At 44.9% G+C, this 21,571-nt stretch overlaps 2 protein-coding genes across 3 annotated transcripts in view; one reads left to right on the top strand and one right to left on the bottom strand.

Moving 5' to 3' along the window:
- CFAP52 (cilia and flagella associated protein 52) overlaps positions 1-9,610 on the bottom strand; it is a 43,496-nt gene extending 33,886 nt beyond the window's left edge. For both annotated transcript variants that reach the window (XM_007085959.3, XM_042966757.1), the window contains exons 1-3: positions 9,474-9,610; positions 2,829-3,028; positions 1,824-1,960 (exon numbers count right to left, since the gene is read on the bottom strand). In XM_007085959.3, the coding sequence (XP_007086021.1) occupies positions 1,824-1,960; positions 2,829-3,028; positions 9,474-9,561 (425 nt within the window). In that variant the 5' untranslated portion in view covers positions 9,562-9,610. The remainder of the gene's footprint in view (positions 1-1,823; positions 1,961-2,828; positions 3,029-9,473) is intronic.
- A 621-nt stretch (positions 9,611-10,231) lies between these two features.
- The window catches only part of STX8 (syntaxin 8), a 252,706-nt gene continuing 241,366 nt past the window's right edge, over positions 10,232-21,571 (top strand). Inside the window, exons 1-2 of the mRNA XM_042967115.1 lie at positions 10,232-10,320; positions 16,477-16,576. Of these exons, the coding sequence (XP_042823049.1) occupies positions 10,304-10,320; positions 16,477-16,576 (117 nt within the window). The 5' untranslated portion in view covers positions 10,232-10,303. The remainder of the gene's footprint in view (positions 10,321-16,476; positions 16,577-21,571) is intronic.

The raw sequence follows: 21,571 nt of genomic DNA, 5'->3' as shown, positions 1-21,571 counted from the left end.
AAAACTCCTTCCTAGAAGAAAACACAGGCAATAGTCTCTTTGACAGCGACCATGGAAACATTTTTCTAGATCTGTCTTCTCTAGCAAGGAAATAAAAGCACAATTAAAACTATTGGGACTAAAGCACCAAAGCAAAAAGCTTTTGCACAGTGAAACCGTCAACAAAACAACAAAGCAACCTACTGAATGGAAGAAGGTATTTGCAAATGACGTATCCAGTAAGGGGTCCAAATATATAAAAAATTTATACAACTCAACACCAAAACAACAACAACAACAACAACAAAAACAAATTTACAAATGGGCAGAGAATCTGAATAGACATTTTTCCAAAGAAGACATAAAGATGGCCAACAGGGGCGCCTGGGTGGCTCAGTCGGTTGAGTGTCCGACTTCGGCTCAGGTCATGATCTCACGGTCCGTGAGTTCGAGCCCCGCGTCGGGCTCTGTGCTGACAGCTCAGAGCCTGGAGCCTGTTTCAGATTCTGTGTGTCTCCCTCTCTCTGACCCTCCCCTGTTCATGCTCTGTCTCTCTCTGTCTCAAAAATAAATAAATGTTAAAAAAAAAATTAAAAAAAAAAAAGATGGCCAACAAACATATGAACAATGTTCAACGTCACTCAACATCAGGAAAATGCGCATCAAAACCATAATGAGATATCACCTCACATCTGTCAGAATGGCTATAATCAAAAACATAAGAAACAACAAATGTTGGCACGGATGTGGAGAGAAAGGCACCCTCGTGCACTGTTGGTGGAATGCAAACTGGTGTGGCCACTGTGGAAAACAGTAGGGAGGTTCTCCAAAAAAAAATTAAAAATAGAACTACCCTATGATCCAGTAATTTCACTCCTGGGTATTTACCCAAAGAAAATGAAAACGCTAATTCAAAAAGATAGATATTATTACTGTAGCATTATTTATAATAGCCAAGATATGGAAGCAATCCAAGCGTCCATCAACAAATGAATGCACAAAAAAGACGGGGGATATATAAGAACATTCCTCAGCCACCAAAAAGAATGAAATCTTGCCATTTGCAACAACACAGATGGAACTAGAGGGTATGATGCTAAGTGAAATAAGTCAGAGAAACACAATTACTGTATGATTTCACTCACATGTGGAAATTAAGAAACAAACGAATGTAGAAAACACACACACACACACACACACACACACACACACACACACACACACAAAACAGACTCTTAAGTACTGACAACAGACTGATGGTTGCCAGAGGGGAGGTGGGTGGGGAGAAGGTAGAGATAGATAGAAGTCCACTTCAAAAGTCCATCTATCTCGATGACCACTGAGTAATGCCTAGAATTGTTGAATCATTGTTTTGTGCACCTGAAACTAATATAACCTTGTTTATTATACTTGAAAAAAATTCTTTTAAGTTTATTTATTTACTTTGAGAGAGAGAGAGACAGAGAGAGCAAGGGAGTCACAGAGAGGGAGGGAGAGAGGGAGAGAATCCCAAGCAGGCTCCACGCTGTCGTCACGGAGCCCGACTCGGGGGCTCAAATTCACGAACCGTGAGATCATGACTTGAGCCGAAACCGGATTCTCAACTGAATGAGCCCCCCCAGGCGCCCCCCAGGCATCAGTGATTTTCTAAAGCTCCCCAGTGGCCTTCAGCATGCAGCTAAGGTCGAGAAGTGTTGCACTACCGTATTTTCCCCGTAGGCTTTTCATATGAGACACACACATGAATGTGGACAGGCCAACAGAGAACCTCGGAGGGGAGAGAGAGGATGACAGAACTAGAAATATGCCCGGTGAAAAATAAGTAAACGTATCGAGTTCATTACCTTCCGTCGTCTGGGCCTCCTAGTGATACCAAGTACAAATCATTTGGTGAAAAGGCCAGTGCTTCGATTTTGCCCTTGTGAAGTGACAGCCGGGCAATCAGCTCCCTTTGCTTATAATCCCACAAAATGATATCTGCCTGGGGGCGAGAAGACGCTGTCAGATCGCAGACTGGCTTCAGAAGAGTCCCAGCACAGAGCTACCTCTCTTGGTGGAAAACAATCAGTAAGAGCACTTTTCTGGAGATTAGACTGCGTCTCACAAACATTAAGGGCAAGAGGGAGGAAACCATTTTAAATTAAGCAGAGGGGGAGCCTGGGTGGCTGAGTCGGTTGAGCGTCCGACTTTGGCTCAGGTCATGATCTCACTGTTCTGGGGTCGAGCCCCTCGTCAGGCTCTGTGCTGACAACGTGGAGCCTGCTTGGGATTCTCTCTCTCCGCCCCTCCCCTGCTCGCACACTTGTTCTCTCTCTCTCTCTTTCTCTCAAAATAAATAAACATTAAAAAAATATTTAAAAAAATTTATTAATTAAGCAAAGGGGCACTTGGGTGGCTCAGTTGGTTGAGCATCTGACTTCAGCTCAGGGCATGATCTCGTGGTTCATGAGTTCGAGCCCTGCATCAGGCTCTGTGCTGACAGCTGGAAGCCTGGAGCCTGCTTCGGATTCTGTTTCCCTCTCTCTCTGCCATTCCCCCACTCAAGCTCTGTCTGTCTCTCTCTCAAAAATAAATAAGCATTAAAAAAACTTTTTAAATAAATAAATTAAGCAGGGACTTTTTGTTCCTGAGCATTATCAGTCCACTCTCTGTGGAGTCAGGTGTAAACACCAGAGTGCTTACTCTCAGCCGGAGGGAATAAAAATGAGCTCAAAGAGGAGGCCATGAGGAAGAAGAGGGGAAAACCAGGGACCATCGCAGAGCTGCCCTGAAGTTGCGGGGGGGGGGGGGGGTTCTAGGGAGTCACCTCTGTATCGATTTACAAGGAACTATTTTTTCAGTTCATTCACCTTGAAACCCATGAACGTGACTTGCCCGGAGGCAAGGTACAGCCCACTCTTGGAGATGGCCACACAGGAGACGTTGTTACTGTGGCCATGCAGGAAGTTCTGTTCCTGAGTATTTATTGCCTGGATCAGGACTGTGCAGCCCAGGGGGAAAATCAAATGTTCCTGGTCAGGATGGCATTTCAGACCAGTGGGCACGTGTCCTAGAAGAGAGAGATTAAAAATAGTAATGATTAAAGGAAGAAAGAAAGAAAAAATAAAGGTGGTGATAATTAGGGGTGCCTGGCTGGCTCAGTGAGAACAGTGTGTGACTCTTGATCTCTCTGAATTCAAGCCCTGTGTTGGGTGTGGAGCTTACTTAAAAATAATAATAATAATTTTAAAAAATAGTAATAATTAAGTGCACAAGTAGCCTATATATGTATATACGTATATATACAAATGTATATATACATATACGTATATATACATATACATATATATACTATATATATATATATGTATATATATATATATTTTTTTTTTTTGATACAGGGGTGCCCGGGTGGCTCAGTCAGTTGAGAGTCCGACTTCGGCTCAGGTCACGATCTCACGGTTCGTGAGTTCAAGCCCCGCGTCGGGCTCTGTGCTAACAGCTCGGAGCCTGGAGCCTGCTTTGGATTCTGGGTCTCCCTCTCTCTCTGCCCTCCCCTGCTTGCGCTCTGTCTGTCTGCCTGTCTCTCTCTCTCAAAAATAAATAAACATAAAAAAAAATTGAATACAAATTTTGAAATAAAAAAACTTTTTAGATCAACTAAAACAAGTGGGTTGGTGGGGGGGTAGTCATATATGTAATTTTATTCCACTGACAAGGTCGGTCTAGTATACCACTTCTCAGACTTCAATGCATAAAATTGCCAGGGGATCTGGTTAAAATGCAGATTTCAGGTCTGGAAGGGGAGCTGAGATTCTGAATTTCTTTTTTTTTTTTTTTAATCTTTTTTTTTTTTTTAATGTTTATTTATTTCTGAGAGAGAGAGACAGAGTGCAAGCGGGGGAGGACAGAGAGAGAGGGAGACACAGAATCTGAAGCAGACTCCAGGCTCTGAGCTGTCAGCACAGAGCCCGATGCGGGGCTCAGACCCACAAACCGCGAGATCATGACCTGAGCTGAAGTCAGACGCTGAACCCAGACGCTGAACCCACTGAGCCACCCGGGTGCTCCTTGAGGTTCTGAATTTCTGACAAGTTCTCAGGAGATGCTGGTGGTGGTCCAGGAACCTCACTCTGGAGAACAAGGCCAATTCTTGGAATCCTGAGAAGCAGGAAATACCAACAGCCAGTCTGGGTGAGTGGGAAGCACAGTACGAACATGAATTCACTGCCCCCACTGTCCCCAAAGTAAAGATAATTTGGTTCCGAGTCACCACCAGGCGCTCGCTCAAAGGAAGCCCAGACCTCTCGCAGTGAGACCCCATCCTCCAGCTCTGGGGCAAGAACCATCACCCCAATTATAAACCTTTGCAACATGCTTTATTGTGAAAGAGAGGTCCTCCCTTATCACTCAATTTTGGCCAGAATTTGGGGGGCTAGGCTTGATACTATTTTACGGTACAAACCGTAAAGTCAACTTGATTAGTTAAAAATCATTTTTGGTGTCATGGTATTAAATGTATAGATTAAGGAAAAATAATTTTTATAATAATACATTCAATCTCCTTTCTAAAAACAGGATATGTTTTTCTACGAAATCTCCTTTTAGGGCTTCCATTTTCGATTTTTCTCCCTAAAGATCTCACACATTTCTTAGTACATTTATTCCAGGGTATTTTAAAACCATTCTATGGCTATCTCCTACTCCATCAAAAGAGTCATAAATATTTATTAATATCATGTTCTCATCTTTTAATGAATTCATCTTTTACATTTAACTCCCTCTAGAATTTATTTTGGTACAGAATGTGATTCCAGTAGCTAAATAGATCACAGATTTTTCTTTCTTTCTTTTTTTTTTTCTTTTGCTCAAATTGTCAAATGTATTTATTGACTAAATGATTTCTTTCGCTTTACTTGAGATTGTTCCTTTTTCCTGTCGTAAGTTCTCCAAAGCCTAAGGTTTCTGTCTTTGGGGGTGATCTGTCTGATGAGGTTTTGGGGTGATGGTGGGGTTCGGAGCTGACAGCCAAGAAAGAATTCTTGAAGACGTCTTTGGGGCAAAAAAGACGATTTTGTCACAGCACGGGGACAGGACCTGTGGCAGGAAGGGCTGCACTGGGGCTGTGAAGAATGACTGGTTATATACCATGGTGCTGGGGGAGGTAAAGTCAAGAGGACGTTTCTTAAAGGGATTTCCACATGCGAAAAAGACTCACAGGGTACTGGAGGCCTAGCTATTGTCAGGCCAAGGTTGGTTTTCACTCGAGCAAAACACTATCCTTAAGACAGTAGGGAGTTCCTGGACATTAGGCTATTGATAAGACTGCCCCCTTTTTTTCCCCCTAATTTTTAAAAAACATTGATTTATTTTTGAGAGACAGAGCGAGACAGAGCAGAGTGGGCGATGCATAGAGAGAGGGGGTGGGTACACAGAATCCAAAGCAGGCTGCAGGCTCTGAGCTGTCAGCACAGAGCCCAAGGCGGGGCTTGAACTCACTGACCGAACTTCACTGAGCTGAAGTTGGATGCTTAACTGACTGAGCCACCCAGGTGCCCCTAGATTGCCCTTTTCTTGCAGTTGTACTAAGATATTTGTAAACCGACAGTGACTCTATCAGTTTAACCATTTGTTGTCTGTCTTCTCCTTTGTTCTTGGGCAGCCAGGAATGTCACACATCCTACCTGCGGGGGACACACATCCCACCTGGGCGGAGGGGGGTGGGGCATGGGTATGCTAGTTTATGCTTTACCCTCAGCTTGTCCTATGCTCCCTCTTCATGTTCATATATACATTTTCAATTGCAGTTACCTAATAAGCAATCATTTGACTATCCATATGGAAAAAGCAAAATCAGATCCTACCTCACACCATCCGCAAACAGTACAATAGGTAGATCAAGGACCTAACTGTGACAAACAAGACTTCATGTGTACACAAGTTGTAGGAGATGACTTCTTAAACGTGCCACAAAGAGAGCAAATCCTAACAGAGAAGGCCACCGTAGTCATCCAGTTATGTTAAGAACCTAAGACTTCTGATGACAAATGACAAAATGAAAAGAAAAACCCAAACCAGGAGAAGATGTTTGCAATGTACGTAATAGATAAGGATTATATCCAGAACATACAAAGAGCTACCACAAACAAATAAGAAAGCACAAACTGCTCCAATGGAAAAATGAGCAAAGGCTATGAACAGGCAATGTAGGAGGGAGAAAATTAAAAAAACAAAAACAAAAACAATAAACATGTGAAACTATAGCCATCAAAGTAATGAGCATTGCATGCCAAATGAGACACTGTTTCATTTCCATCATAACAGCTAAAATTAAAAAGGCCGATAATAGCAAGCATTAGCGGTGATGTGAACAAAAGGAAACGCTCATACAACTGCATTGTGGGAAGGTACTTCGGTGGAATAGCTTTGGAAAACAACACAGCCATGTTCAGAATGGTTGAGCACGCACACACCCTAGGACCCAGGTGTTCCACTCTTTGGTACGTGACCTAGAGAAATACTTGCAATTGTGTCCACAGGCCACTACAAAGGTGTTCACTGCAGCCTTGCAGCCTTGTAGTAGCAGAAAGTTGCAAATAAATTAAAAGACCATCTACGGGGAATAGATAACTAATGTTGGCGTATTTACACAAGGGAGTAGCGGAGTTAAATTAATCGACATGAGAAGATTGCATAAATGCTGGGTGGAAAAAAAAGCAGGCTTCAGAATGTGTGCAGGATGAAACCATTTCTATAAAATATAAAAACTTGCACATTTACAGTATAAATTATTTATAGATAGCATATTTAATATTTTACACACACCGCAAGCTTTGAAAGCATGGCTGGGAAGGGTACACATTAACTTCAGGGTAGTGGTTGTCTCTACAGAGGGAGAAAGGATAGGATAGTGTGATAGAAGAGAGGACTTAAAATGTGTGTTTTTTTTCTCAAAAATATTAACTCAAGGGGCGCCCGGGTGGCTCAGTCAGTTGAGCTTGACTCTTGATTTTGGCTCAGGTCACGATCTCACGGTTTGTTGGATTGAGCCCCACATCAGGCTCTGTGCTGTTAGCACAGAGCCTGCTTGGGATTCTGCCTCTGTCTCTCTGTCTCTCAAAATAAAGAAAAGACATAAACTCAAAAAAATTAACTCAAATAAGAAACAGTATCAAAACTTGCTAATCCTGTGTGCAATACTTGGTATTTATTATGGCATTATAAATTTCTGTTGCACTATTTTATGATAAAAATAAAAGAGCCCTATAGTAACCCCTGCACAGGAGCACCTGAGTGGCTCAGTTGGTTAAGCTTTGGACTTCGGCTCAGGTCATGATCTCACAGTTCATGGGTTCGAGCCCTGCGTCAGGCTCTCTGCTAACAGCTCAGCGCCTGGAGCCCACTTTGGAGTCTGTTTCTCCCTCTCTCTCTCTGTCCCTCCCCCACTCAAGCTCTGTGCTAAGGGAAAATGTACATGGCATAGTGTTAAGTGGAGTTAAGTAGAAAAAAAAAAGTCTAAAATTATACAGTATGAGCCCCGTTCGTTTAAAAAAGGTTTAGGGGTGCCTGGGTGGCTCAGTCAGTTAAACACTAACTTCAGCTCAGGTCGTGATCTTGTCGTTCGTGAGTTCGAGCCCTGTGTTGGGCTGGGAGCCTAGAGACTGTTTTGGATTCTGTGTCTCCCTCTCTCTCTTCCCCTCTCCCCCTGCATCATTCTCAAAAATAAAATAAACATTAAACATTGTTTTTAAAAAGGGGCACCTGGGTGGCTCAGTTGGCTAAGCATCCCACTTCAGGTCAGGTCATGATCTTGCCGTTCGGGAGTTCAAGCCCTGCGTTGGGCTCTGTGCTGACAGCTCAGAGCCTGGAGCCTGCTTCCGATTCTGTGTCTCCCTTTCTCTCTGTGCCCCTCCCTCGCTGGTGCTCTGGCTCTCAAAAATGAATAAATGTAAAAGAATAAAAAATGAAAATGAAAAAAATTTTTTTTAAAGTTTATATGTAAATATATATTTGAAAGGATCACACCAAACCTTTAACAGCACTATCTTTGCAAAATGTAACGATGGCTGATTTTTCTTTGGGCTTCACTGTATTTTTCCAGTTTCCTAAACTCTTCTTCTTAAGTGTGGCTATGGATTTATCCCTGTATGCTCAGAACATAGCATACTATTTGGCATATAGTGGTTCTAGATAAATGTGTATTTGACTACAGGAAAGAATATAATATAAATTGTCACAAAACCAGCAAAGTAAAAATAATTCCATTAATTTGGGCCATTTTAAAAGGCCAAGATAACCAGTAATGGCCATGGAAGGCACTGGAATATAATGTACCATCTATTTACTCTCTTTTTATAACTTTTTTTTTAATGTTTAAAGTTTATTTTAGCTGAAGAGAGAGACAGAAGGAGAGAGAGAGAATCCCAAGCAGACCCAGCACCGGCATTGCAGAGCCGGGTATGGCGGCTCGAACTCACGAACCCGGAAATAAATCATGATGTGAGCCAATGTAGGAGGCTTAACTAACTGAGCCACCAGGTCGCCCCCATATATTTACTCTTAGAGCTCCACAAAACATCATGAATTCAGTTGCAGAGCGCTGTGTTTGAGGCTCTGCACTGACCCCTTGCACTCAGCAGCGGTCACTCACTTCCTTTACCAATGACCTTGCCACCAGCTCTAAAGATGGCCGATATCTCAGATGTACTAAGAAGTGCCCACTATCTATAAGAGACTGTTAAACTAACACGAAGAGTCAAGCTCTAGGTTCCAGACTGTGCCTAAAGCTTTAGCCATTGACAGTCTGGTGTGCAATATTACAATTTTAAAACTTTCGGGCAGCACAACACACTTTAAAAAAAAAAGTTTGCTTTTTCTAAATGTAACGCGGTTTCCTTCCTTCACACACAAAAACAAAGAGCATTACCCCCCTTCATGTTCAAACTATCAGGCAGTCATAAATAAGGTGTGAGCAGAACCGCCAGGCCTCCAGGACAGAAGCATCTCCCTGCCTCCACAGCCTCCCCTGACACCCTCAGTGTTAGGGTCCTTCTCCGGGTTAGAGGACAAGATCATCCCCTAAAACGGCTGCTCACTGCCACGTTCGGTCCCCAGCTCATTCTCATGGGCACATCAGCTGGGGTTCTAGTAGTTGTGCCCAGGGGCTGAACAGGACTCAGCCATCCCGCGGTTACCCAGGGGCGGGCAGCTGCGGGGGCTCGCGGAGTCACAGGGCCAGGGCAGAGCTGACCAGGGGGAGATGGGTTACGACCACCCTTACTCATGCTTCGGTCCCATGAGCAGGCACTTGTCCCTCTTAGGTGCTGTGAAACCATCCCGGTCTTTGAGGTTTGGGGCGAGGATGTGATTCCCCAGGGCCTTGGGGGCGGGAGAGAATTTGGCCCTTGCCAGGGTCCCGCTGCCTTCCAGGTGCCACCCGGTGTCCCACGGTCCCTGTTTGCGCTACTCGTCCCCAGGGCTTGCAACCCCCCGCCCAGACACGTTCGAGGCCTCACCATTGAAGCCGATCGCGGCCTCAAGCTCCAGCTCGGCCACCTCGGCCACCTCGGCCACCTCGGCCTTGGGAGGAATTTGGTTTTCCATTCCCTGGACACCAGGCGCTCCCTCTCTCTGCCTCGGGCCGCGCAGCGTCTCCTGGTCGGTATGGTAACGGACGCGCGCATGCGCGCCGGGCCCAGGCCCGCGCACGCTCTCGGCTGCTGAGCCCTGAGCTCCCGCTGCGGAAGCAGAGAGGGCTCCTTTTCCTTCCAATTTCCGTGAAAATTTAGGGGCATTGGCTGCACGTTTCCCCCTACGGACTCTTTTCGTAACCGCATAACCAATCACCGAGTGTCATTTAGGGAAGGGTGCTATAAGACAATCTATAATTGCCATTCTTTGGGTCCTTTGTTTGAAGCAGGATTAACAATTTTTTTTTTTTAAGTTTTATTGAGGTATAACTTTACGTATAAAATTCACTCTGAGGTTTAGTAAATGTACACAGCTGTGCAACTATGCCCACAGTCCAGTTTTTGTGTGTTTTTTGTTTGAAGCGGGTTGCAACTTCGGGTAACTGCCGGAGGGCTTGTGATGCTTCCACCTTCCCGGGAAAATGCTTCGATTTTTGTCCAAAAGTTTTATTTTAATTGCGCCGGGCTGTTCGCGCCGACCTAAGGGTTGCTGGGGGGTGGTGGCTTCCCTACCTTGGAGGCCGCAGCGCACACGCACCGGGGGAAACGGCAGGTTCCGGTCGCGCCCGGGCCGAACCGCGGGGTGTGAGCCGCGCGGGCCGCCGTAGTCAGCTGCCGCGAGCAGGAAGTGTCCGAAGGCGGGCGGAGACAGCGCGATGGCCCCGGACCCCTGGTGAGCCCGGGGTGAGGGCGGCCGCGCGGAGGGGTTCGCGAGGGAGGCCGGGCTTCCGGGGAGCCGGCGGTCGCCAGGCTCTGGGGCCGGGGAACCTTCGGGAAGAGGGGAGGGGCAGCGGGGGGGCAGCGGGGCCCCTTCCCCAGCCGAGGGAGACCCTGCCGTGTCCCGCCACCCTCGGTGTTCGCAGGGGCGGCCCCGGACGGTGGGGGGGGGGGGGAACCCCGGGGAGCTGCGGGCTTGTGCCGAACCCCGGAACATGCCTTCAGCCCTTCTCGGCTGCATCTGGGGAGATTTCCCGCCCGTCCTGGCTGTGGAGGTGGCTGGTGCTGGCTTCCCTGGACTCTCGGGAAAGTGAAGTCCAAGTAACCTTTTCGTGCAATGCCGGTCCATCTGGTGACCCCCACCCCCGGCCCCTTACTTCACAGGCGGAGAAGCCGAGGTTCAGAATGCATGGTCACCCGCCAGTTAACCAGCTGGCTCTAGGACTTAGATCTTGTGGGCCCTTCAAAAAAACTTACCGGAATCAGGGAGGGAAATTACGCATTTGTTTATAGGGCATTTAACCCTTACCTGAGTCAGCGTCACGAAGGCTGTTTTCCTCTGCTGCCAACTTCTGCAGCAGAACAATAGCTGGTAAGGGTCATTCCCTCCACAATTAAGTCCCAAGGACTGAACGATGACAGACACAAGTACTGACCCCAAGGAACATATTGCTATGGCATATCGGACTTGACTTTTTTTGTCTCATAATGAAAAGCGTGTTATATAGCTCTGTAAAGTTCTTGTTGGACTTTATGTTTTAGGTTAGTATTTCTGGTAGAATTTATAATTGTTGAAGTTGTAGGCAGGATGGCTACCGGGAGAATGGTGTGCAAGATCAAAGTTAGCACGCTCTGGGATCTGGGTGACCTGGCCAATGGCTTACTTGATTTAACGCTAATTTTTTCCCACCAAGTTTTAACAATTGTATACACCCTGATAGAAAATTTAGGAAGTACTGAATATTTGCACAGGGGAGAAACGTCTTCAACTTTGTCATTTGGAATGATAGCCACTATTGATTTTTAAAATGAATACATTAGTTTATATGCGTGTGTATGTACATATAATGATACATATACAAGCATCCGTGGCTTTTTGAAACTTCACCTTATGCCACTTTGCTTTTAGGAAAGACCTACCTTAGTTCCTGTTTTCTCTAACCAAAAGAAACCTGAAGGGGGTTTTTGCTTTTATGAAAAAAATGCGGAAAGCGAAAATGGCATTCAGCGTTTATTTTGCAGCAAGCTGTCTTAGGGGCATTGTGCACCCCAACCAGCAGAGTGACCCCCCCAAGCTCCTCCCCTGGGAGCTATACTCAGCATGACAGCATCAGACTGTGATAGCTTTGAGCTGTGTCTGTGAAAACCTGTGTGCTTTTTTGGGTTTATTTTGTGCACCTGTTAGCAAGATGTGCCTTAAGGTATCAGAAAAAACCAAGAGCGGTCATTTTGGGGGGTCTGAGAAAGCTCAAAAATTTTTCTGTATGAATTAGTGGTCATTGCCCTTTTGCTTTATACCCCATTTTGCCTTATGAAAGGTTTCATTGGAAGACTACTTTTGGATAGTGAGGGAAACCTGCATGTTTTACAAAGCAGGGAACGTTTCCCTGTGTCATTAAGTATTTACTAAAAACAGGATTTTTCTAATGGTACATAATAGTGCATCATATGAATAACCATAATTATTTCCCTCTTTTGTACCTCTTTGTAATATTAGAGTTTGTTTTGTTTAACTGTTGCAGAGACAGCCCCTTTGTTCCATCTCTTACTTCCTCGGTTCATTTCCTGGAAGTGAACTGTTGGGTTCAAGGATATGAACATTTTTAAGGCCCTTGATAACGTTTTGCTAAGTTGCCCTCCACTTCCTGGAAGCTGACCCCCTCACTTTACACATAAGGTAGGAAATAGAGCTCAGAGGTGATAATCCATTTAGATTGATGGAAGCTGTCCTTGGACCCCAAGCCCCTTCCCCAGTTCATGCTGAAAACGCATTTATGATTTTTCCCGTTGCTCTCAGGTAGTCTGATTCCGTGGCTTTCTCATTTGTCCGTTGACTATGAAACAGGTGGAAACTCTGCTGTGCTGGTAGCTTAGCTCCGTTGCAAAGTGGGTTGCTGGTCAGGAGGGTAGGAGGGAGTATGGAACGGGACTTTGAAAACCTTATAAAAACAGACTTGGCTACATACAGCCTTCTGTTCGTGCTGTTGACAATCGTACATCAATGGTGCTTTACTCCTGAATGGTATTCGGCTGGTCAGTCATGGCATAGAGCCGTGACTGCTTTACCGGTGTATCAAAGCAAGCAGTAGGCTCGCTTTTTAATAGAAGGATGACTGTCTCTGAACAGGTTCTTTGCTAAAGCTAATTAGCTTTCCTGCCGGGGCAACATGTGTGTTGGCGATGCACCCTTCCTGGAAGAGTTAGAGTTAAACAGACCTTAACGGTTTTGTATTCTGGTTGGTCCTTTCTTTTTTCTTTTTGGTCTATTCTCAAAAATGTTGTGGAAGGTAAAAGAATATACAGAAAGGGATAGTCTAACGACCCCCTTTGTACTCCTCACCCAGGTCCTATAATTACCAGCCTTCTGCCATGCTGGTATCATTCCTGCCTTCCACATCTTTTTTCCCCAGGTTTTTGGTTTTTTTTAAGTAAATCTTACGTGTGTATGAATTTAACTGTGCATTCAGTGTTTTTGTGGTAGAACAGGGGACTTCCTGCGTGTTCCCCTTTTCAGGTCTTCGGTCTCTGCTGTGGCATCACCATCCTCTGTGTCCCTTGGGCCTGAAAACTCCAGTCATCCACTTTTTCTTGCCCTCCTCCTATCTGACAATTGAATATTTGGTTTTTCTTTCAAATGCCTCTGGCATCTCTTTAAAACATTTTTTTTTTTTTTTGGTAACGTTTATTTAACTTTTTGAGAGAGACAGAGAGAGAGAGTGAGTGTGAGTAGGGAAGGGGCAGAGAGAGAGAGAGAGAGAGAGAGAGAGAGAGAGAGAGAAAGAGAGAGACAGGATCCAAAGCAGGCTCCAGGCTCCCAGCTGTCAGCACAGCGCCCGACGTGGGGCTCGAACTCACCGACTGCGAGATCATGACCTGAGCTGAAGTCGGACGCTTCACCGACGGAGCCCCCCCTGGCGCCCCTGGCAGCTCTTTCATGCTGTCTGCTTCTGCCTTGACCCCATGCTTTTAGTTGTGGGCCTTGCAGACAGGAGATACGGGTGACCAGTTATGGAATGGGAGTCTTCTGGGCTCCTGCCATTCCTCTCTCGTTCCCAGCCATTTATGTAAATGAGTGCAGGTTAATTTTCCTAAAGTAGTACTTTATTTATTTATTTATTTATTTATTTATTTATTTAAATGTTTATTATTTTGAGAGAGAGAAAGAGAGAGTGTGTGTGCACAAGTGGGGTAGGGGCAGAGAGAGAGGGAGAGCCAAGAATCCCAGCAGGTTCTGTGCCATTAGTGCAGAGCTCGACACGGGGCTGGACTCATGAACCATGACATCGTGGCCTGAGCTGAAATCAAGAGTCAGAGGCCCTGCTGACTAAGCCACCCAGGTGCCCCTCAACTACTACGTTAGGTACTCGTGTGTTTGATACTGTGATGAGGCTGCCCGTGACCTCTGTGCTTGTGGTTCTCAGACTTTGCTCCAGGTAGGAACACCAGGGGGAGTTTTGACAACTCCTCGTGGTCAGGTCAAACCCCATTCCCAGGGTGCCTGAGCGGCTCAGTCGGTTAAGCGTCCAACTTCGGCTCAGGTCACCATCTCGCGGTTTGTGAGTTCGAGCCCCGCGTCGGCCTCTATGCTGACGGCTTGGAGCCTGGAGCTTGCTTTAGATTCTGTGTCCCCCTCTCTCTCTGTCCCTCCTCTGCTCACAATATGTCTCTCTCTGTCTCAAAAATAAACATTAAAGGGGTGCCTGGGTGGCTTGGTCAGTTAAGCGTCCGACTTCGGCTCAGGTCATGATCTCACGGTCTGTGAGTTCGAGCCCCGCGTCGGGCTCTGTGCTGACAGCTCAGAGCCTGGAGCCTGTTTCAGATTCTGTGTCTCCCTCTCTCTCTGCCCCTCCCCTGTTCATGCTCTGTCTCTCTCTGTCTCAAAAAAAATAAACGTTAAAAAAAAAAAAAACATTAAAAAAAAAATAAAACCATTCCCGTTTAAGCAGGATGCTTGGGTTTGGGAGCCAGGAATCGGTTGTGTTGTTGTTTCAAGATTCCCTGGTGATCCCAGCATGTAGCAGAGTTTCAGAACTAGCACCCTCCAAGGCTAATGTGGGAACGTAAAGATTGGGAGCAAAACATCTGGGATTTTGGCCTTCTGCATGTCCTAGAACCTCTTCAGGGGCTCACTCGGTGTGCCAGAGTATCCCCTACAGCTCCAACATCCTCTTTTTTCAAAAGCCTCCCCTGATAATTCTGGTGTTCAAGGCTCCACAGAAACTAGCTTCCACGCATCTGTCTCCTTTTATACCTTACCCTCTTACCCAGGGCTGCTCAGCCGAATGTGCCCCTCCCTCCTGCTTCAACCTCGCTATTCAGCCCACGGTGTCACCTCGTGGCCCAGCCCTGTCCAGTCTGAGTGCCTCGGCCGACACTACTTTCTCTCCCTCCCAAACTCCAGGAGTACTTACCATTTAGGCTCCGTGGTTGTTAGGCAGTGTATCATACCTTATTATCGATTTCCATAGGTCTGGTCTGGGACCACAGAGCCAGACCTGTCTGTGCTCCTCTTTTCAGAGGTGACAGTATGGAGGGGAAAAGGAGAAATGTGGTAAAGCTGGGAATCAGGACCCTGTTTTCCTTATCAGCTCCCCTCCTATTTTCTTAACTACGTGTCGTGTTACTTGCTCTTTTCTTGGACGCATGAACATACACACACTTTCACACGCATACACACGTGATGCTCCTTCAGCGTAGAGTGGGGCATTGTCAAAGATCCTACCTCATGAGATTAGAAGTAGGACCTGGCCCAGATCAGGTACTCAGTTTGTTACCCATCGCCGTAATTACTCTAGTAAGATTGCTAAGGGAAGTGACCGGAGATTGTTTTTTGTTGTTTGTTTTTTTTTTGCCGTTATCGAAAAACACATTTGCCGAGTTCCCTCAGTGGATGAGTAATGTGTGGGAGTTCAAAGATTTTTAAGAAACGGATCATTTACTTTTTCAAGCAGAAATGGGGACATGGGGGCAAACAGCAGTTTTCCCTAGTTTGTACTAGGACAGCCCTAGTCCCTTCTCTGCAGAGCAGGGCCACCTGGTAGGAGAGATACAAGGTGTACTTAGCTGTTCTCTGCAAAACAAATAGGAAGCGAAAAGGCTGTCCCAGAAGGAAAAAATAAGGGACCCCGGGGAATTTATTGTGGATTTTTCAAAGCCTCCCGACACTCTGAATAACAAATAGAAGCTCGGCAAATGTTTCCAGAGAGTTCTTGCGAGCTTAGATGTCCGGAGGGGGTGTCCTGCGTCCCCAGCGCATTTTGTTGGAGGATAAACAGTACCTGCTGTTCCTGTTTTGTGAAGCTCTTCCCCAGATACCTGCCTGGCTGGCTTCCTCACCTTGCCTCGCTCTGTGTTCTTTTATCCTGCTTTCTTTTTCTTGTTAGCGCCTACCAGCCCTGGACATGCTGGGTCTTTATTTATTTTATGCTCCTTGAGCAGGGACTTTGTCCATTCGGTTCGCTGCCCTGCTCTCCAGTGCCTGGAACCCGTGCTCAGCCCAGAGGAGCCCTTGCATAAATGTTTGCCGGATGTTCTGTGAGTGGATGAATTCGAACAAGTGGTTGGGGACATAGTTTGCAGTGGGCGGGACCACTTGGCCAAGTGGATCTACTGCCTGTTTGTGCTGATTTTCTCACTTGTAAGATGGCGATGGGAGCGGTACCCGTCTCCTGGCGTTTTCGTGCGGATGAAGCGAATTGTTACACACGGAGCATTCAGAACAGAGCCCGGCTCACACAGTATTTCCTATGACAGCAACACGTGTCGCTGTATTTACTATTCTCATCCTCCCCGTTTGACTTGGTGGCTAGAACTAACAAGTGGCGCGCAAGTCATGCAGAAAGTTGCTTTCAAAGAGCCTGAAGCATGCTTCTCCTTTATGCCTTTGATGCAGGTTCTCCACGTACGATGCCACCTGCCAAATCGCGCAAGACATCGCCGAGAAAATCCAACAGCAAAATCAGCATGGAAGAAGTGGTGAAAATACAATCAGGGTGAGAGCAGGAGAGAATTAGGACCCGGAACGGTTTGTCTGAGCTCTGAGCTCTGCAAAACCTCCTACTGCTGAGACTGTGTGTGTGTGTGTGTGTGTGTGTGTGTGTGTGTGGCTGCGAAGCTTACGGGCGTTGCGTTGACCTTACAGTCAATCAGTGAATCGTTATAACTGAGACGAAACGAAGCATGACACCCGTTTAATTTCTCCTGTTTAACCGTAAAAGTGTCTAACAATTTCCTAGTCCAGCTCAGGCCCCAGATAGTAAATCTTTCGGGCTTTGCAGGACAAGAGGCTACGCCTTCACCTCTCTGAGAATCTGTTCTTGCCAAATGGCCTTTTTGACATTTTACATTTATTCTGTGTAATACATGTAATAATTTGCATTTTATATAGCTTGCAGGCTGTATAAAAACAGTGGTAGGATTTGGCTGGGGAACTGTGTTTTCCAGACCCTCATGGATTCACTCTAGCTCCTTCGATTCAGATCCCAACACTGCGGGTTTCTCTCTAACCTTTCCCCTTCCAAGTTGGTATTTTTCTTTTCCGGCAATCAGAACAGGGAGATCTTTTTGCTCATGGGGTCTGTCTTAGGGGTTGCAGAACACAGTTTCAGACACTGTACCACCACGGGCACCACCACAGACACTTAAGTCTGAGTTTGTCTTTCCTTTTTTTTTTTTTTTTTTTAACGTTTTTATTTATTTTTGAGAGAGAGAGAGAGAGACAGAGACAGAGACAGAGCACGAGCCGGGGAGGGGCAGAGAGAGAGGGAGACCCAGAATCCGAAGCAGGCTCCAGGCTCTGAGCTGTCCACGTAGAGCCCAATGCGGGGCTCGAACCCATGAGTGTGAGATCATGACCTGAGCCACAGTCGGATGCTCAACCGACTGAGCCACCCAGATGCCCCAAGATTTCGTACTTTTTTATGGCTGAGTAATATCCCATTGTGTATGTCCACTGCATCTACTTTCTCTATTCAGCTATCAATGGGCATGTGGGGTCTTTCCATAATTTGATTATTGTAGATAAAGCTGCAATAAACATAGGGGCACACGTATCTCTTTGAATTAGTGTGTTTATATTGGGTTAAATACCCAGTAGTGCAACTACTGGATGGTATGGTGGCTCTATTTTCACCTTTTGAGGAAGCTCCCTACTGTTTTCCACAGTGGCTACACCAGTTTGCATTCCCACCAACAGTGCACGAGGGTTCCTTTTCCTCCACATCCTCGCTAACACCTGTTGTTTCTTGTGTTGTTGATTTTAGCCATTCTGACAGGTGTGAGGCGATATCTCATTGTGGCTTTGATTTGTAGTTCCCTGAGGAGGAGTGACGATGAACATCTTTTCATGTGTATGTTGGCCATCTGGATGTCTTCTTTGGAAAAGTGTCTATTCATGTCTTCTGCCCATTTAAAAAAAATTTTTTTTTAATGTTTTATTTATTTTTGAGACAGAGACAGAGTATGAACGGGGGAGGGTCAGAGAGAGAGGGAGACACAGAATCTGAAGCAGGCTGCAGGCTCTGAGCTGTCAGCACACAGCCCGAGGCAGGGCTCGAACTCACGGACCGTGAGATCATGACCTGAGCTGAAGTCGGACGCTTAACCAACAGAGCCACCCAGGCGCCCCTCTTCTGCCCATTTTTAAATTGGATTACAGTAAAACCTTGGTTTGCGAGCATAATTCGTTATGGAAACAAGCTTGTCATCCAAAGCACTTGTATATCAAAGCAAATTTCCGCATAAGAAATAGTGGAAACTCAGATGATTCATTCTACAAAATATAAAGAAAAATAAACAACATGCACTTTTAAAAACCTTCGTGGCTGGTGTGAGGGAGACGAGAGAGAGGAGGGTTACTGCGTAGGACGACTTTCACTATCACTAACGGAAGTTGACCACAGTACGGTATTAATAAAGTCTTGTCTTATACTGTATTTAGTGTAACTGGCAATGAGGCGGCAGAGGAAAGGGTCTCTATCTGCAGGCAGCCTGACCTAGAATGGAGCACAGCATTCCTAGGCTCGCTCTTGGATGGAAAAGCAAAGGACTGTCCAGAGATGCTTGGAAGTGACAAAAAATACACTAATGCCTGTTGTGGGCACCTTCCAACATTCCGAAAAATCACTGATTTCTGCCAAACACTCCAGCCTGAGACCGAGCATCCGAGTGTGGGAGCCGATGACCCACAATCCCGCAGTGAGAGAGAACCATTGGCTCAGTTGTGATCATACGACATTCAGCATCACATCCTACTCGTATTGTGAGACGTTGCTCGTTTATCAAGTTAAATTTCATTAGAAATGTCTGCTCGTCTTGCAGATCACTTGTAGAACGAGTTACTCGCAATCCAAGGTTTTACTATATTTGGTTTTTGGGTGTTGAGTTGTATCAGTTCTTTATAGAACTTTATAGAACTTTATAGAACTGATTTTGGATACTGACTCTTTATCGGATATGTCCTTTGCAAGTATCTTCTCCCATTCAGTAGGTTGCCTTTGAGGTTTCTTGATTGTTTACTTTGCTCTGCAGAAGCTTTTTATTTTGATGTAGTCCCAATAGTTTATTTTTGCTTTTGTTTCCCTTGCCTCGGGAGACATGGCTAGAAAAAGGTTGCTATGGCCTGTGTTCTCTTCTAGGATTTTTCTGGTTTCAGGTCTCACATTTCGGTCTTTCATCCATTTCGAGTTTGTTTTTGTGTTTGGTGTAAGAAAATGGTCCAGTTTCATTCTTTTGCATGTTGCCATTCGGTTTTCCCAACACCGCTTGTTGAAGAGACTGTCTTTTTCCCATTGGATATTCTTTCCTGCTTTGTAGAAGATAAAGTGACCATATAATTGTGGGTCTATTATATTAATTTTTAGTACTTCTACATGTAATCATTTTCATTAATTTCTGGCTTCCTCTTCCTCTGTTACTTTTTGCAGAAATAAGCGTGTGTGTGTGTTCTCATTTCTCTTTCTTTTCCATAAGATACTCCTTTGTGTCTTGCTCTGTTTATTTATTACCGTGTTGTAGTAATCTCTCCATATTAATTCTTCGAGATCTTCGCTGTTCTTTAGGACTACATAGTTGTGCTACTGCACGGATACGCCATAGTCCACTTAACCTGCCTAAGGATGGGAGTTTAGATAATTTCTCCTGTTTTGCCGTTATGAATAATGCCACAATAAGTAGCTTTATGTTCTTCCTCCCCTTGGTATTTGTGGAGGTGTCTTTTCAGGGTGAATTCTCAGAACCTGGGTGGTTGTAATTTTTTTCACCTGCCACCAAATTCCTGTCCACAGGGGTGTGCTTACTCACCCTCTGACCAGCAGTGCACGAGTTTCTGTTTCTTCACAGGCTGGCCAACAAGAGGGTGTCATCTGATAAGTGCGATATGGTATTTCAGTGTCGTTTCAAATGTGCATCTTTCATGTGTGAATCGAGTGAAGTGTGTTTGCACATGTTTAAGCATCATTTACATTTTTCTGAGAAGTTCTTCTTTTGTTAAAAAAAAACCCTTTTTTTAAAATTGGATTGTTGGTCTTTTTAGTCTTTAAGAGTTTCTTATCTAGTATGGAGATTAGTTCTTGGTGACATATTATACTTTATTTTCTTTATTATTTGTTGTTTGGCTTTGCTTAGGATATCATCTGCCATGTGAAAGCATTATTTAAAAAAAAATTTTTTTTAACGTTTATTTATTTTTGAGACAGACAGAGCATGAACAGGGGAGGGGCAGAGAGAGAGGGAGACACAGAATCTGAAACAGGCTCCAGGCTCTGAGCTGTCAGCACAGAGCCCGACACGGGGCTCAAACTCACGGACCGGGAGAGCATGACCTGAGCCGAAGTCGGACACTTAACTGACCAAGCCACCCAGGCGCCCCGAAAGCATTATTTTTTAAACAGAGTTGGCTAGCGATCTTTAATTGCTTCTGTATTTTCACTCATACCTTTTGCTATTTCTGGGATGTAAGGGAATTCATTTCTGTTTTCTTCTAATAAACGTATGGTTTCGCTTTTTTACATTTAGACCTCTGATTCATTTAACTGGTATAATCTTCTTGGGTACTTAATTTCTAATTATAAATGAGTTTTCAGTGTGGCCAAATTATTGCCCATGGTAGAAAAGTTTCCCAATGTAGACTTTCTGGATTTAGGTTGTATAAAATTTTAAGCCTCTTCAACGTACAATTCTGTCCCAATTCCAATTATCTTTTAAAAATCTTACTCATTCTGTTAGGTGTAAGTATATAATAGTTTAATATGCTTTTTTTGTTATTTATGCCATTGAACCTGTTTTCATATATTTATTGGATACTTATATTTCTTCCTTTGTGAATTGCCAGTATATGTCCTTAACCTATTATTTCTTTTGTTTTTAATTTATTTATTATTTTGAAAGAGAGAGCAAATGTGAGCAGGGGAGGGGCAGAGAGAGGAAGAAAATCCTAAGCAGGCTCCATGCTATCAGAGCAGAACCCATCATGGGGCTCAATCCCACAAACCGTGAGATCATGACCTGAGTCGAAGTCAAGAGTCAACCGCTCAACTGACGAACCACTCAAGTGCCCCTGAGAAAGGTCTTTCATACCCAGAGATGATCTAAATATTTCATCTAATCTTCCAAATTTTCTTTAATCTTTCCTTCTGTTTTTATTTTATTTTATTTTTTTAATGTTTATTTTATTTTTGAGAGAGACAGACAGAATGTGAGTGGGTTAGGAGCAGAGAGAGAGGGAGACACAGAATCCAAAGCAGGCTCCAGGCTCCGAGCTGTCAGCACAGAGCCCCATGCGGGGCTCAAACTCACGGGCTGTGAGATCATGACCTGAGCCAAAGTCGGATGCTCAACCAACTGAGCCACCCAGGTGCCCCTGTTTTTATTTTATTTTTAAACATGTATCTTTAAAATATTTGAAGTTTATTTTGGTATGTTGTAGGCATCAAATTTTATTTTTTCCCATAAAAAAAAATTATTCTTTACCTCATCCCCCCCAACATATG

The sequence above is a fragment of the Panthera tigris genome, chromosome E1 (genome assembly GCF_018350195.1).
Source record: "Panthera tigris isolate Pti1 chromosome E1, P.tigris_Pti1_mat1.1, whole genome shotgun sequence".
NCBI classification, from domain to species: domain Eukaryota; kingdom Metazoa; phylum Chordata; class Mammalia; order Carnivora; family Felidae; genus Panthera; species Panthera tigris.
Note: the sequence above shows the minus strand (reverse complement) of the source record. Positions and strands in the feature narration are given on the sequence as shown.